Source organism: Saccostrea cucullata, unplaced genomic scaffold (assembly GCF_032062105.1).
Source record: "Saccostrea cucullata isolate Sc308-1 unplaced genomic scaffold, CSIRO_AGI_Scuc_v1 ctg141, whole genome shotgun sequence".
Taxonomy (NCBI): domain Eukaryota; kingdom Metazoa; phylum Mollusca; class Bivalvia; order Ostreida; family Ostreidae; genus Saccostrea; species Saccostrea cuccullata.
The window spans coordinates 869,819-885,307 of NW_026940735.1; the positions used below are offsets into that span (position 1 = coordinate 869,819).

General features: G+C 33.8%; 1 protein-coding gene across 1 annotated transcript; it reads right to left on the minus strand.

The window, feature by feature from the left end:
* Nucleotides 1-2,084: 2,084 nt before the first annotated feature.
* Nucleotides 2,085-6,718, minus strand: LOC134256074 (uncharacterized). The gene is made up of 4 exons (XM_062738670.1): nt 6,659-6,718; nt 5,999-6,053; nt 4,202-4,266; nt 2,085-3,100 (listed from the first exon to the last, which is right to left on the minus strand). The coding sequence occupies exons 3-4, from the start codon at nt 4,207-4,209 to the stop codon at nt 2,131-2,133; spliced, it is 978 nt and encodes a 325-aa protein (XP_062594654.1). The 5' UTR covers nt 4,210-4,266; nt 5,999-6,053; nt 6,659-6,718; the 3' UTR covers nt 2,085-2,130.
* Nucleotides 6,719-15,489: the final 8,771 nt, after the last annotated feature.

Sequence of the window (15,489 nt, forward strand, 5' to 3'; positions counted from 1 at the left end):
CCCTCGTACAAGAAATGTATAACATACTTCCAGACTAGCTTCGGAACATATAATCTGTTTTAAGATATGATCGGAGTATTTGGAGCAGATCCATTCCAGGCCTCTCTTTACCAATACATCCTATTACTCATGGAAGCTTTGAAAATTTCAAAAAACATGCTAAATAGACATCTTTTTTGCTTTTTAAGTGTTTTTTACCATTATACTATTGGCAGAGCTGTTCTTGTGTCATGTGATTAGAAAAAAATGTCATGTAACTAATCTGTATGTTTAACTAGTCAATTTGTGATTAACTGTAAATTATGTTTTAAGCCCAGTCAATTAATTGTTCTACAACTTTTTTGTAATGTGTAATGTAGTTTTTTAGTTTTAGTCATTTGTTATTTTAATAAATGACAGTTTCACTCACTCGTTTTTTTTTTATGATTTATACATGTACAAAAGGTTAAGCAAAAACAAGCTTCGAATAGCCAGATTTGTCTTGTCTCATTCTCAGGTAAGTTTGTGGATATAAATATCTTTGTGTGTTTTCTTCTCTTTTCGCCGAACAAAATGCAGAGGCGTCATTATATTTTCCTTTATGGTTATTTTAGAAATTAAATTAAAATAAAGCTCGTCATTCGTGAACTAAGTTCTAACACAACATATAGATAGAACACCGTGGAGGACATCAACAGGACATTTTACATAATCTCTTCTTATCTGGACATGGAATATCTGTGGTGCTCATGCAATTAATTTTTTTTTTCAATGCAGAAATTCAGATAAATTATCAAAATGTAACTTACTTCTTTGAAATATTGTTGATATTTATAGGTTTCCGCATTTAGAACCTACAAATGTTATAGGTGAGATTATTTTAAACTAGTGCTAATTGTAACGGGGACCGTTACAGATGTTCCCCAAACGCTCCCCAACTCCCTTTTGGTGCCATATTCCCTGGAGGCTTCATTAAATAGCACAAACTCTATGCATTTAAGACTTTAACAACGTTTACCCAAAAGTGTACCAAGTTCATTCGAATTTTAGCATTGCACGCGTGCGCATGTGAATGCATGTGCGTAATGACAATATCATCTTGTCTACACAATCTATATATTTTGATATACTAAATATCAAAGTGTTTAATTCAAAAGTATTAAAAAATACGCTCATTCCATTGTATTTTTTAATTTACTCTTTTCACGTGCACGCACGTGCATACACGAGCATAGTGACTATACCTTCTTGTAGAAGTCCATTACATCTATCTATGTTCTAAATCCCACCCCGTGTGGTTGTAAACAAAGGGAGTTTTAGCTGTTTAAAGTTTAATTCAATCAGATTGCAGCGCATGTACACGCACGTGCATGCATGTGCATGGTGACCATACCTTCTTGTAGAAGTCCATTATATCTATCTTTGTTCCAAATCCCACCTCGTTTGGTTGTAAACCAAGGGAGTTATAGCTATTTAAAGTTTCAACCAATCAGATTGCAGCGCGTGTGCATGCACGTGTTTTTATTATAATTGCTATATATTACGTTGTAGGATATCCTAATGCATGGCTATGTTCAAAATTTCAAAGGATTTTGCCAAAAAACAAGAAAGATATTGAGACTTTAGTTTCAGCCAATCAGAGCGAAGCGCACGTGCATGCGCGTGAGATCTTGCTTTTTTGATCATGTGATATTGTCTATGCTACTAATATATCCTTATATTATGAGTTTCAAAGCATTTCATCAAAAATGTAAAAAGTTACGCCTATATCAATTAAATCGGTCATTTCACGTGTTGCGCGTGCACGCTCTTGCAAGCACGTGCGCGCAAAATGACCTTCGTTCCGCAAATCTACATAACATGTCTACTGACCCTAAAAACATTTCACCTAAATTGGATGTGTAGTTTACAAGATCATTCGCGGACAAAATTTTCCCGAGAAGAAAAATAATAATAAGAAGAAACAGAGTAAAAACAATATGTTCCCCAACTTCGTTTGGGGAAAAAAACACGTATAGGTAAAACTCATCAGGTGTATATACCCTAAACACAAGGTCAATCTATGACACGGTGTCAACATAAATAATCCTTAAAAAAATCAGTGCAAAATTGTACAATTTCTTTTAATCAAAAAATATATTTCACAATTCATCAATATGCAATCTTTGTGGCAGCTAATTTAGGACGTTTCTTTTGAACAGGTGTACTTGGGATACTGGAAGAAAATCGCACTGATTTCATAGTAACGACAATAGGATCACGCTTGTATCCCTTTGGAACATTTTCTGATTCTCTAGGCCTTGAACTATGATTTCTGACTTTTGCCATTTGAGTAATGAATGGTGTGAATTCATCATCACTATCCACATGAGTATTTCTAGTAGCATTAACATCGCGCACTTCTTTAATAGATTTTGCATTGGTTTGATTCTCGGCAGTAGAGACACGTGACTTAGGTGTAATAGATCGAGGCGGGGTTTTTGATTTTCGGTAGTCCTCTAGTCCTTCCCTCTGAATCTCGCTGTCTGGAGTGAGTCGTGGTTTATGTAACGCCCATCCCATCTGTAGGTCAGTTTGTTCTCGTTTTGTCAGCTGTAAACATGGTCTGACAGTGCTATGGAACACTGGAGCCTCGTTTTGGTCTACTGCATCTTCCCATATATTCTTTTTCTTCTTATTTGTGACAGTAAATGCGTCTATAGTATTTAAGGTAGATGGAGTCCTTTGCTTTGATCTTAGTTGGTGCATGTAATGTGGAACCTTTCCGTTTTCAAAGTGTTCATTATACTCATCCTCATCCAAGCCCATAGACATTGCCAATGCCTTTTTCTTCATTTGGGGTGAAGGTGGTCTTTCTACTAATATGATTGGGTCGTAATTCAGGACATGACAAGATTTTACAAATGTCTTTTTTTGTTGGTTCATTTGAAGATTCAAGCTTTTAAATTCACATTCTATTTTACGAAGTTCACGAACAAGAGATTTGTCCTTTTTTGAGTTGATTTCTGCCAATGAATGTCCGAATTTACTTGCACCTGGATTGCGAGCGCCATCTACCGCCTTTTCCCTTTCTAGCATGGATCGCCGGGAAGTGAAACCAATCACGTCCATTGCTTTAGATCTGTACAACAAAAAACAAGACATACTCGATACAATTGTAAATAGACGGCATTTTTCCAATTTAAGTAACAAGACTTACAATTTTAGGATGAAAAAGTTTTATTTCTAAAGGTTTCTCCATAGGACACTGCAGCATTTGGCTATCCTAAACTTTTTTTAAAAATCAAAATATTCCCTTAAAATATTGCTTTTTTCTTAAATTATTTATGGAATTATGAAACCATATTTTACCATTTTTTTAAAAATAAAAACATACATAGAAAAGGTTACTTTGTTTACTTCGTATTTTTGCATACTGAAAGAATATTTTTAATGCATCAAAAATTGATGTCTGTAAACCAAATTGGGGATTTCAGACACATATCACTGTTTCATTAAAATGACCATTTATGTTAGTAAAGTATTCATAATAAGCGTTTACTTCCATTATTTGTCTTTAATATTATAATGCTTAAACTGTTTGTCCGTGTTTACATTATTGATAAAAATACGTCAGTTTTTATTATCCGTGGTTCTGTTTCTTCTGATGAATTTAAATGGGTCTGTTTTTGTGTGACCTATGAATGTCTTAATTTCTTTTCTAATGTGAGACAGTGACAAAACTGTAATGAGTTAATGTATGTTTTGTTTAATTTGTAAAAACTAATGTCCGACTAACATGATATGCTTTGCATATTGAAAAAAAGTGAACATCTACTATGGTCCAAAATTTTGCATTGAATTTTATTGATTAGTTTATACAGCATATAGTATAGACTAGTTCTTGTCTTTTGAGTTGTCTAGTCCAGAAAACATTCAATGCATTTTTTAGGCAATTAGCACATCAATTAACGATTCAAAAGCAGTAATAGAATTCGAATGTTTTCAATTTCTTACAAAGTATAAATGTAAACTTTTGAAATGGGAAAGGGAACCATTTTAAAAATAACCATATTCATATAACAACGTCATTAAGATAAGTTAATTCTCTCCCTCATTAAAAAAAAAAGAACATGTAAAATCGAAATGCATTTTGAAGTATTTAAAAAAACTTCTTTTCTAATAATTAAAAAAAAGAATCTGAGACAATTTTACAATCAAGCATTGTCATAGATATACATACCTCGGCATACTTAATCAGTGTACACCATGCGATTAACCAGGCTTTGTTTTATATTTCTTTTGCACCTGTATTGAAAAAAGGAAACAATCTGAAGATGCTTGTATCACAGAAGGAAAAGCCAAGCCAATTGGATATAGAATTAACTTTTTTTCTACTCAAAATCCACCTCACAAAACTTTGAGACCCAATTGTTATCTAGAGTAACCTATCAAAACGATACACTGATTGTCTATTTACCCAAGGATGTGGTATTTCTAAATCGATGGCTAGATTTTAAATTGCTGTCAAGCACTGTGTGAATGCCTTAACCCCGAAAGGTAATTCTTGATATCGATTAAAAATTACAGTCTTTGTTGGAAAATAAGAAAGTCATTTAGCACGTAGACAAAGATGCATTGGTCCTTTATAACGAATCTCGTTTCATTTTTTTTTTCATAAATATACTTATTGGATATTTGAGTAAGGTTATAAACGATTTTTTCTTACTCCTAAGTTCGCCCAGTTGATTGCTATGAATAGGAACCACTTGTAAGAATGCAGAAAGATAAAATCTTTATCTGCAAAGATATGTTAAAGAACATTTAAATGTTCATTCAAATAGACTACATAGATGTACAAAGGTATTTTTGTAATCGGTCATTATAAAACACAAGGAACTCAAGCAAGAAGCAAGGAATAAATAATATTCAGTTTATTAAATTTTTAATTCAGACTAATTCGTCAAACAACTTGGGGAAAATTTCTCGACTTATCTCTGATACTTCTCGATTACTTGATGATTATAATGTAAAATTAAAAAGGGTGTTATTCAAATTTTCTTCATTTTCATAGAATCAAGAGAAACATGTATTTGAAGTTCATATTAAAACACTATCGGCTCAAATAATAAATAAAGCGTATATGTGCTTATACAAGTAGGTATAAATTAAATTCGTTGAAAAATACCCTGTCCACCCTCGGGTTTTAAATAATTAGCCTATTGATAAATAGTACTCATATGTTTAATTATTAACCTATAGAGACCAATATTGTGGACATCTCTACAATTTTTCGACGCCAGCACGTTTTAGTCTATGAAAAGGTCAGTGCGTGTGGATTATAAAATAGATAATTGTAAGACTGGACTGTTTTTTTTTTCAGGTAGCCTTTTTGCACCATTTGGTCCTGATCATTGCTAATTCACAGGATAAAAGATATATTTTGATTTGTAGCAACAGATATACTTAATGAAAAAAGCTGCAGAATTGCGGAAATTCTGTAGGATCCTGCTGAAAATGGTAATGATATAAAAACAAAGACCGACCGTGTTTGCAGACTGATATTAAAGCACTAAATCACGTATCTGTAACAAATATTTACGTTTCATTAAACAAAAATCAATAGAGTTCTCTGCTTAGTTTATTGTTATGTTTTTTTTCATTTAAAATATTATGTTTTGATCTTCCATGGCAAAATGGCAGGAAAGATACATTTCCTGTGTTGAAAGGGGCATCAACAAGTTAAAGAAAGACATAAAGATACATTTCACGATATCAACCACCACGAAACAAAAAGAAATCGGTTACCAAACTATCTTTGTAAAGTAAGTTAAATGAAAAAATCTGATTTTAAAATTGTAGTTTTCATTGCATACTTAATGTCTCATGTTAGGCTCACAAATGACAAAGCTATTTTAAACACACAACCCGATGTAGTGGGCAAATAAACATACAGAAAATTAAGTATTAAGAAATTTTGATATTTTATGTACAGAACAGAAATGATAAGTTTAAACGTGTGAAATATCCCAGTTCTTACCACGTGTTATTTCTCTTTCCAAAAGGAGATTTTACAGCCTTGGCTACCACATTGTCTAGAAGTTAAGCAAAAAAGAAGATAAATTGGAAGTTTTGACACAACACAAAGAGACAAAATCTGCGTGCACTGTACTTAATCCTGCACAGAGGAAATAAATCCGAGTCGTCTTTGTTTTTTAAAATGGCAATAAAATAATAACTCTAGAGGACTTTACAAACGCACAGCTGTTACTATTATGTCATGCCTGCATGCACCCTACTTTAGAGGTCAGTTCTATTAAATCTGTCTTGAATACTGTTTTAATTCGAAGGACATTGACCGTTCAGTGAGGTTTGTAATTTCTTCTTGAAAGTGTAAACATGTTTAATACGACACAGAAGTTTGAAGTAATTTTGAAATTAAACAGGTCGTGGTATCTATGTTTCCATCCTAAAATGGAATCTGGCCTTATTGCTACGTATTCATCTTTGCAAGCACTGTCCTACGTAAATTTTTAAGATTTGTGATAACTAGCATAACAATCATCATTAAAAGTCACATTTGCAAATTAAAACATACATTGGATAACAAGTTTTTCTTTTTTAAATAAATTGCCTTGTTTCAGATTTAATGTATATTATATAAAACTTATATGACATTTTAAAACAACCTGAAACCTACCTTAAACCAAGGGCTCTATACCTCGCTGAACATGGTACATTACATTAATAATAGGCTTTTAAAAGAGAGTGCAACGAAATCTATGTACAGAGTTTGCTATCTAAATAATAAAATGAAATAGTCAATAACTTTTAAAAATATTTAATGAAAGCTCTAAAATCACTTTTGAACCTGGGTTTGTGATTTCAAAGCGGTCCCTTTAAATCCACCAGAACTGCTTTGAAAATATTCATCCTTTTAAGTGCGCGGCCCCCAACGTCTGAATAAAAGAATTATTTACACAGTTTGTGATCGGATGAAGAAATGAACAAAAAAAAATTATAATTTCTTTGAACATTTTTGATAAATATAAAAAAACACACGCACTTCTGTCTGTAATGCTTATAGGATCTAACATGCATTGCGGTATATGTAGGAAATAGACTTTTTACGTAATATAAAGGTGACAAATAAGCAGCAAATGATAGGCCCCCTATTTGAAACATGAAGACATACATGTACATGTATCATTGCAGCATGAATTGGTAATACTAGTATGTCAACGCGCACGGATGCCCTGGCGAAACATTTGCTGATTTTTAGGATTACTAATCAGGGCTAATTAAAAAGCCGACACATCATTAGGGTATGTCAACTATTGTAGGTGTTTTTAAAGAAGATAGCTGTTCTTTCTACAATTTTGTAAATGATTATGTTGTATGGTATTACGTAGGTGTACTAAACATCGATAAATAAAACCTTTCCATGTGATTTTTTTTCGTAAACAGCGATATCTATACTTAAATTAAGGAGATCCATAATTGTAGATCCTCTCCCTGGATCCCGAATTCTCATTGGCAGTCCCAAAATAAAATCGATCAAGGTTAGTGAATATGGCGGCTAAATCCAAGTGGTGATTTTGACATATTCAAACCAGAAGTCTCTGTCGAGACTGTCAGTTACCATGGCAACATCATTCATCAAAATTAAAAAAAACAACAGTATAAAGACATATGTGTATCTCAGTGTAGACTACTTGCATGCCACATTATACTGTAATCATACTAAAACTGTATTTGGAGTTCAGAGGCGTAGTCACAAACTTAAAAGTGGGGGGGGGGGGCTCAACTCCAGAAATTCTTTGACAAGCAAAAAAAAAAAAAAGAAAAAAAAGAGAAAAAAAACCAAGATTGAAAGTTCCCCAAACTCGAAAATCCTATTTCGTGGGGGGGTTGTATGGCCAACTTTTTCAAAGGCAAGTTACTTTCAATTCCAATTTTTTTTTCCCACAATTCTTCGATACCACTATACTATGGTCAAAAAGAGGAGGGAGCAACTATCCCTTCAATGAACATTTCCTAAAGTAAAGGTTGGGGAAAAAAGTGGGGGGGGGGCAGGTCTTGACGATTTAATTACTATATTACATTACTATATAATACAACTATTACCAGTTTACCAGTTTATTAACATCTCTTTGGTTGTTATTTAACAACACAGAGATCAATACATATTATTACAACATATATACATACATGCGTGAGCATAACATATAACATATTATACAAAGTGTGCTTATAATCAAGTATTTCCATATATGTTTACATTGATGTTAACCTGGAGGTTTGACTCTCTCGTTTAAAATTTTAATAAAAGAACAGAGTTTACTCAATAGTCCAACATTTTTTTGAAGAAAACAATTCATTAAATTTGATAATATTTGGTCTTGTAAAATAATATTTCGGAATGTACAATTTTCTTTCATCTTTTAATTTTTCACAACATAAAATATAGTGGAATTCATCACCAAGATCATTTTTACATAAAAGACATATTCTATTAATTCTTTCAATACCTTCCCATCTTCCTGTTTCAATGGGTAATTTATGGTTTGCTGTTCTAAATCTAGCTAAAATTTGTTTCTTATAATTCTATTACTTCAAGAGAAATGCTTACTCAGTTGTTGAACTTAAAAAAAATGCCATAAAATGAGGTTAAATATTATTTCAAAATAGCTGTAATTTTGTTCTTCATTAAAAAGTGGGGGGGGGGGGGGCACAGACATACTCTTTGCCCCCCCCCCCCCCCGATCTGAAAGTGGGGGGGGGGGGCTAGTGCCCCCGCTGCCCCCCCCCCCCCCCCCCCCCCTGTGACTACGCCTATGGGAGTTGCATTTTTAAGTTTTACAGAAATTTCTATTTTTAGTAACCAGGCAACGCTGTTTATCGAAAACAAAAACTGATAAACAAAATTATGTATCTTAGTGTAGTCTACTTGTGTGCCAAGTAATATTGAATTCATACCGAAACCGTAGGAGGAGTAGCATTTTGAAAGTTTTTCTCAAAAGTTTCCAGTTTAAGTGATCATGGCAACATCGTTCATCGAAATCAAAAACCGATAAAGAGAATTATCTTACTGTAGTCTATATGTTTGCCAAGTTATATTGAAATCAGACCAGAAAAGGAGGAGTAGCATTTTAAAAAGTATTTCCCAGAAATTTTAATTTTTAGTAACCACGGCAACACCGTTCATCGAAGTCAAAAATCTATATATAGAATCATGTATCTTAGTGTAGTCTACTTGTGTGCCAAGTTATATTGAAATCAGACCAAATTTAGAACTGTAGGAGGAGTAGCACAGACAGACGGACGGACAAATTACTATCGCATAAGCTCTTCTAGTCTCTGACCAGTAGAGCTAAAAATTACCGATCTATGGATTGTTATCTACATCTTAAGATCAATTAATGTCTTGCATAATCAGTGATAACTATATTTTTTTGAATTGAGGTAGGAAATATGAATAAACTTACTGATAATATAAGTCTGTCCTGGAGTGAATCACTACCGAATTTGCATTTGCACCATTACAGATATTCTAAGGAACTGTTTTTCTCACAAAGAAAAAATGTAGATGGTTTATTTGTTACATTACTACAGCTAAGGGAAAGTGCTGACCTCTAAAAAACAAGGCGGGAAAAAATGCAGGCACCAAGGCGGAGTAATCATCTGTCGACCGGTCACCCCCATAGAGAGCCCGGTATACTGAACAGATGAACCGCTAGTCTGAATTTAAAATGATATAAAAACAATGGCCTAACCATTGGCGGACCCTTCTAAATACGAATAGAAAAAGTAAGTTATATTTGCAAACGAGATCATTATAACAACTTTTTGACCTACGAAGTGTTGAATTTTAAACGAGGCAATTGAAAACCTATCTATTTAACTCTGACTAAATATTTAGCAGTAGCCTTTTTGACTTAAACATTGTATACGCTTGACACGCTCTTGAGTAAAGAATCGGTTGGGCGACATAAACACCATTTAAGCAAGTGATTGTGGAATGTTGTACCACCTTAATAAGGGAAGTTGAAAATGAAAAAGCTGAATTCATCGTATGTGTAATGTAGTTTCGATGTAAGTTAGGCAACGATGGCATGTCATGCTCGGGAACTCGATTCAATTCATCCGTCAGACATTCCTCTGGTCTTTCCATTTAGCCAAAATTTTGAAATCATTAGGGCCCCTCTCTTCAGGCGCCCTATAATGATCAGTCCGTCCGTCCGTCTAGCTGTCCTTCCGTCCGTCTGAGATCTCTTGTCCGGAGCATATCTTTTCTCTCCTTGGCCCAATCTGGCTCATACTTCACCCACACAGTGCCTTTGGGTATTGGGTGTGCACTGACCTTGAACCATGTTTCTAGGTCAAAGGTCAAGGTCATAGCAGCATTACATGAAAAAGTCTTGCCCGGGGCATATCTTTTCTCCCCTTGGCCCATTCTGGCTCATACTTTACCCACAGAGTGCTTTTGGGTAAAGGGTGTGCAGTGACTTAGAACCATGTTTCTAGGTCAAAGGTCAAGGTCATAGCAGAATTATATGAAAAATCCTTGTTCGGAGCATATCTTCTCTCCCCTTTGTCCAATGTGGCTTACAGTTCACTCACAGAGTGCAAGTGGTCAATGAATGTGCAGTGACCTTAAACGACGTTTGTAGATCAAGGATGAAATCCCAAAGTAGCCTGTCTGTCTGGAGCATATTTTCACTCATTGGCCTAATCTGGCCCATACTTCACAAACAGAGTGCCTTTGGGTAAAGGGTGTGCAGTGACCTTGAATCATGTTTCTAGGTCAAAGGTTAAGGTCATAGCAGAATTATATGAAAAATCCTTGTTCGGAGCATTTCTCTGCCCTTTGTCCAAATAGGTTCATACCTGACTAACAGAGTGCCTTTGGGTGAAGAGTGTGCAGAGACCTTGAATCATGTTTCTAGGTCAAAGGTTAAGATCATAGCAGAATTATATGAAAATCCTTGTTTGGAGCATATTTTCTCTCCTATCGGTTCAATGTGGATCATACTTCACTCACAGAGTGCCATTGGTCACTAAATGTGCAGTGACCTTGAACAAAATTTCTAGGTCAAGGTCAAAAATAGCCTTTCTATTTAAATTCTTATTCAGAGCATATCTTCTCTCCCCTTGGTCCAATGTGGCTCGAACTTTACTCACAGAGTGCCTTTGGGTAAAGGGTGTGCAGTGCTTTTGAACCATGTTTCTAGGTCTTAGGTTAAGTTCATAACAGAATTATATGAAAATTTCTTATCCGGAGCATGTCTTCTCTCCCCTTTGTCCAATGTCGCTCATATTTCACTCACAGAGTGCCAGTGGTCAATTTATGTGCAGTGACCTTGAACAAAGTTTCTAGACCAAAGGTCAAGGTAAAAAAGAACCTCTCTGTTTAAAATCTTTGTTCGGTGCATAATTTCTTTCCCTTAAGTCCACTCAGCCTCAAACAAATTGACTGGATATGGAACATTTGTGATTTTCCTTCCATATTATGATAGAGGATATGCAACAATTTTCATGGGGGATACATTTCTAAAGGTTTTTCAATTGTATTATTTTTCAGGGAGTATTTACTTTTTGTCCCCTTAAATCTCAAACACCTTCAAAATTAACCCTTTTCAGCTACCTTACATTTTCATGTTTATCGCTAGAAGCGGGGCCCTTTGAGATGGCCACCATCTCAATGGTATCTAGTTACATTCTATTAATAAATTCTTTATGAATATGTGGGCATGTATTAAAACTTAATAAGCATATCATGACAACATAAAGAAAAATAATCAATATCTAATTAAGGCAAACAGATATACTTAATTCTAATTCAATATGGAAAGTAATACAAACTTTCGCTGAATATGTTTCAATGTTTTCAGTTATTTCAAAATTAAATATGTGATAAACTTTGCATTTAATTGCAGTATACAGCTGAAATGTGGTAACCAAAGGGGAGAGGAAAATATGGCAAACATAACAATTACAGGAGTAATGTTTAATGTAATAAATAAAAGGCATGCATTGTAAATTAATTTTCAGTCATATTAAGAATGAAAAATATCAAGTTTGTTTGTATGTTGTTTAATGCCCCTCTCTAGAATTTTTCACTCATAGGGAGACGCCACCACTTGCCGAAGGAGAGCTGCAAATTTTGTCCTATATTCGGCATTCAAGGCCATTGAGCAGTGAGGGATGTCTTTCGTGCCAGCACCTACTGCAACTCGGGACCTCATTTTATACGGTCTCATCCGAAGCACCAGTACATGTATCCATGTCCCACGGTGTGATTCGAACCCGCGACGCAACGATTATCTCCTTACTTTGCGACTCTAGACAGACGCTCTAATCACTGCACCATGCGACAGAAATATTAAGATAACGAACAATGATCTTTAAAAAATCTACCAGCAACCGCTAATGATAAAACGCCACTAATGATAGACATTTGAATGCGCGTTGCACGTCATACTTTGCATTAATAGTTGACATTTTTAACCGCTTAATTATATAAATCTTTCATAAAGAAGTGATATAGCATTAGCTTTTGAGAATGCTAACTATATGCAATGATTTATGGATATAAGCATTTCCAGTTATATACAACTCTAAATGATAATCCTATCTTTAAGCGGCGTTTTATCATTAGCGGTTGCTTCTGCAAGTTTTATATGCCAGCAATAAAAATCTATAAAAAGGGCATACAGAACGCATTCCCGAAAATTCCAGAGGTGGGATCGCGTGCCTTAGAGAAGTAAACATCCATTGTTGACATTATAAGCTCCTCTTCATGTACAATAATTTTAGCAGTTAAGTTGAACTCAAACGTCCATAAGGAAAAATTGTAAAGTAATTTTATATCTGAATGAGATTTGTGAAATTCTTTTTTCTTTCTTTCTGCCCTTTGTCATTTATGGATATATTTCTTTTTTTTAATGTAATTTCCTGATTATTTCTCCTGATAATTTCGCGTGATGGTGAACTGATGAAACTGAGAAACAAAAAAACATGCACACTTTATCTCGAATTTAAAAGAAAAAAAGGCATAAAATAATTAAGGTAGCGTGAAAGTTTTTAATACATGTACATATATCCCTATCAGAATTAATACCCTACATATCAAATATTTTAACAACGTGTTGTAATCTTGCTGTCGACATTTTAATTAGATACACTGGCTCATATGAAATTCCTTAATCAATATTGATAACTAAACTAATGAAGGATTTTTGAAATTTAATAACTAATCAAGGGTTGGATTCATGTAACATCCGAACGAGTTGGGAAAATTCTCGAAGATTGTCACGACGTATTACGTTATCACTGTCGATTTTTAATTTCTATCCTTAGTCGCGGACTTAATCCTCCATTATCCATTATGACGGTTCAAAATGTTCTAATTATATTTCAAATATCAATCTTCAGAGGTTTTTCAGTTTTCCCTCTCACAATAAGCTTCCAATTTGAATACAATCATTTATTTCAGACGTGCATTTAGATTTAAAACATTGTTTCTCAAGTGTACAATTAATTGATTCTTTATGTTTAAAGAGAGATATTCTGCGATTATCGTTATTTTAAGATCAGTGCCATTGTCAGGATTTACTTTACGCTGTAAGGCATGTTATCAAAAGTTTAACATGCTATAATAATGGTTTCATGACAGATCAAAATTTGCAAAACAAACTATTTTTATTTTTTGCTAAGACGTAAATCATTACATATTATAGAATACTATCTCCAGTGCAGATGCACACTGGTCTTGACGCCATGTTTTTAAGACACGCAATCTTCTGGATGCCCAACTATTTGCTAATCTTAACATAATCATATATATATATATATATATTTTAGATATTAACGGTTTAACCATAAAGGCTCAATATTTAACACCAATTTTATAACTTGATGGCTCTTATTTTCAATTAAGTATATCATTCAAGCATATTTTAGTTTTTACACACTAATTTTTCAAAATTCAGTAGTAAGAATTTTTATCGTGTTGTACAAGGTAATTGTTTCAAGTTTAAGCACATATGCAACTTACCTTACCTACTGATAATTTTTTAAGATATTCTTAATTTCAGATTATAGTGTTATCAGATGTTCATAGACACAAAATAGGCATGCATTACCAGAGTTTTTGAAAGATTTCAAATGATGAAAATTCTTGGATGATTCAAAGAAAAAATATAAAAATACTGAACATATACAAGGGGTTATCAAAAAGTTCGTGGACTAGCGTCATAAAATTAAAACCGCTTTAGGCACATCAATGAATTTTTGAAATATCTAATTAACATCATCTTTTCTATCTAAAGAATAAACCACAAATCATAGATTTTATTTCTTAATAAATTAGTTATGTTTTTGTAAGCAATGGTATGTCCAGGCGGCGCAACCTCGAACACGACGTTTTTGTTACCTATGTGTAACTGAGAAAAACTCTTTTAATATGATCATTTGACATCCAAAAATTCCGTTAATTCAGGTATGTGTCGGGACGCAATTGTTCCATAAAATATGAAATTTTCACTTCATTCTGGAAGTTCTATGAAAGTTTATCGTAAGTTTTACACCCAAACAAATGACGCCTTGAAAGTGACGTCAAAAGTGGCGAGGGGTTTCCGTTTCCAACAATCTATAAAGTTTTGCCACTGAAAAAAACTGGTATAGACCAAAAATATGTTGAAACTTGCTACAGAGAAATAATATGCATCCAGAGTACTTGTCTTTTAATGTCAAAATAGATTCGGAGAGAAAAGGGATACATAGTTTATGTCGATTTGCGGTAAAGGTGTGAAAAATCAGTCACGTCAAAAAATGACGTTGATGATGTGTTGTAGATATTGAACTCCCAAAAGCAAAATATGCTGGCACAATCAATGTATTAATCCATTTGAAATACCGGTATTATTATTCATTGAACGCCACTGTTCATGACATTGTAAAGTCATAAAAACTAGGCGGGTTTAAGTCCTAACTCAGCTCCAGGGAACCTCATCAAAAAAGTGTATGAGGTAGAAGAAGCGGACATTGAAAAAACAATGACGTTATCGGACGTCATGAAAATAAACGACGACAGCGCCGGGTGATCATATAATGTCGTTTTCATTTTATGATAATTTGGCAAATAACGAACGTATCAGACTAAAATTTTCAACATTTCTTTATTTTCTGTTGTTTTATCTTCCATATTAATTTTGAAAGCACCGACTACATAGTACTAATTTTATGGCGCCAGTCCACGAACTTTTTGATAACCCCTCGTAGTCTAGATGTTTCTTTCATCCAACATTACTTTAGAAGAAGTGTTCAATACCATATATAGACATTAAAATATAGCACACAATTCCTTCAAGAATTGGAACTCTTCAACTCCATGGAAAAATACTAAAAAAAGTTCAAACTACGTTGTGTATGTCCTTAAAATAAGTGTGCTCTGGCGTTTATTCTTTTAAGTGGAGCACCATTTTGCCATAGTTTATGAATTTATTAAATTTATAATTATAATTTATA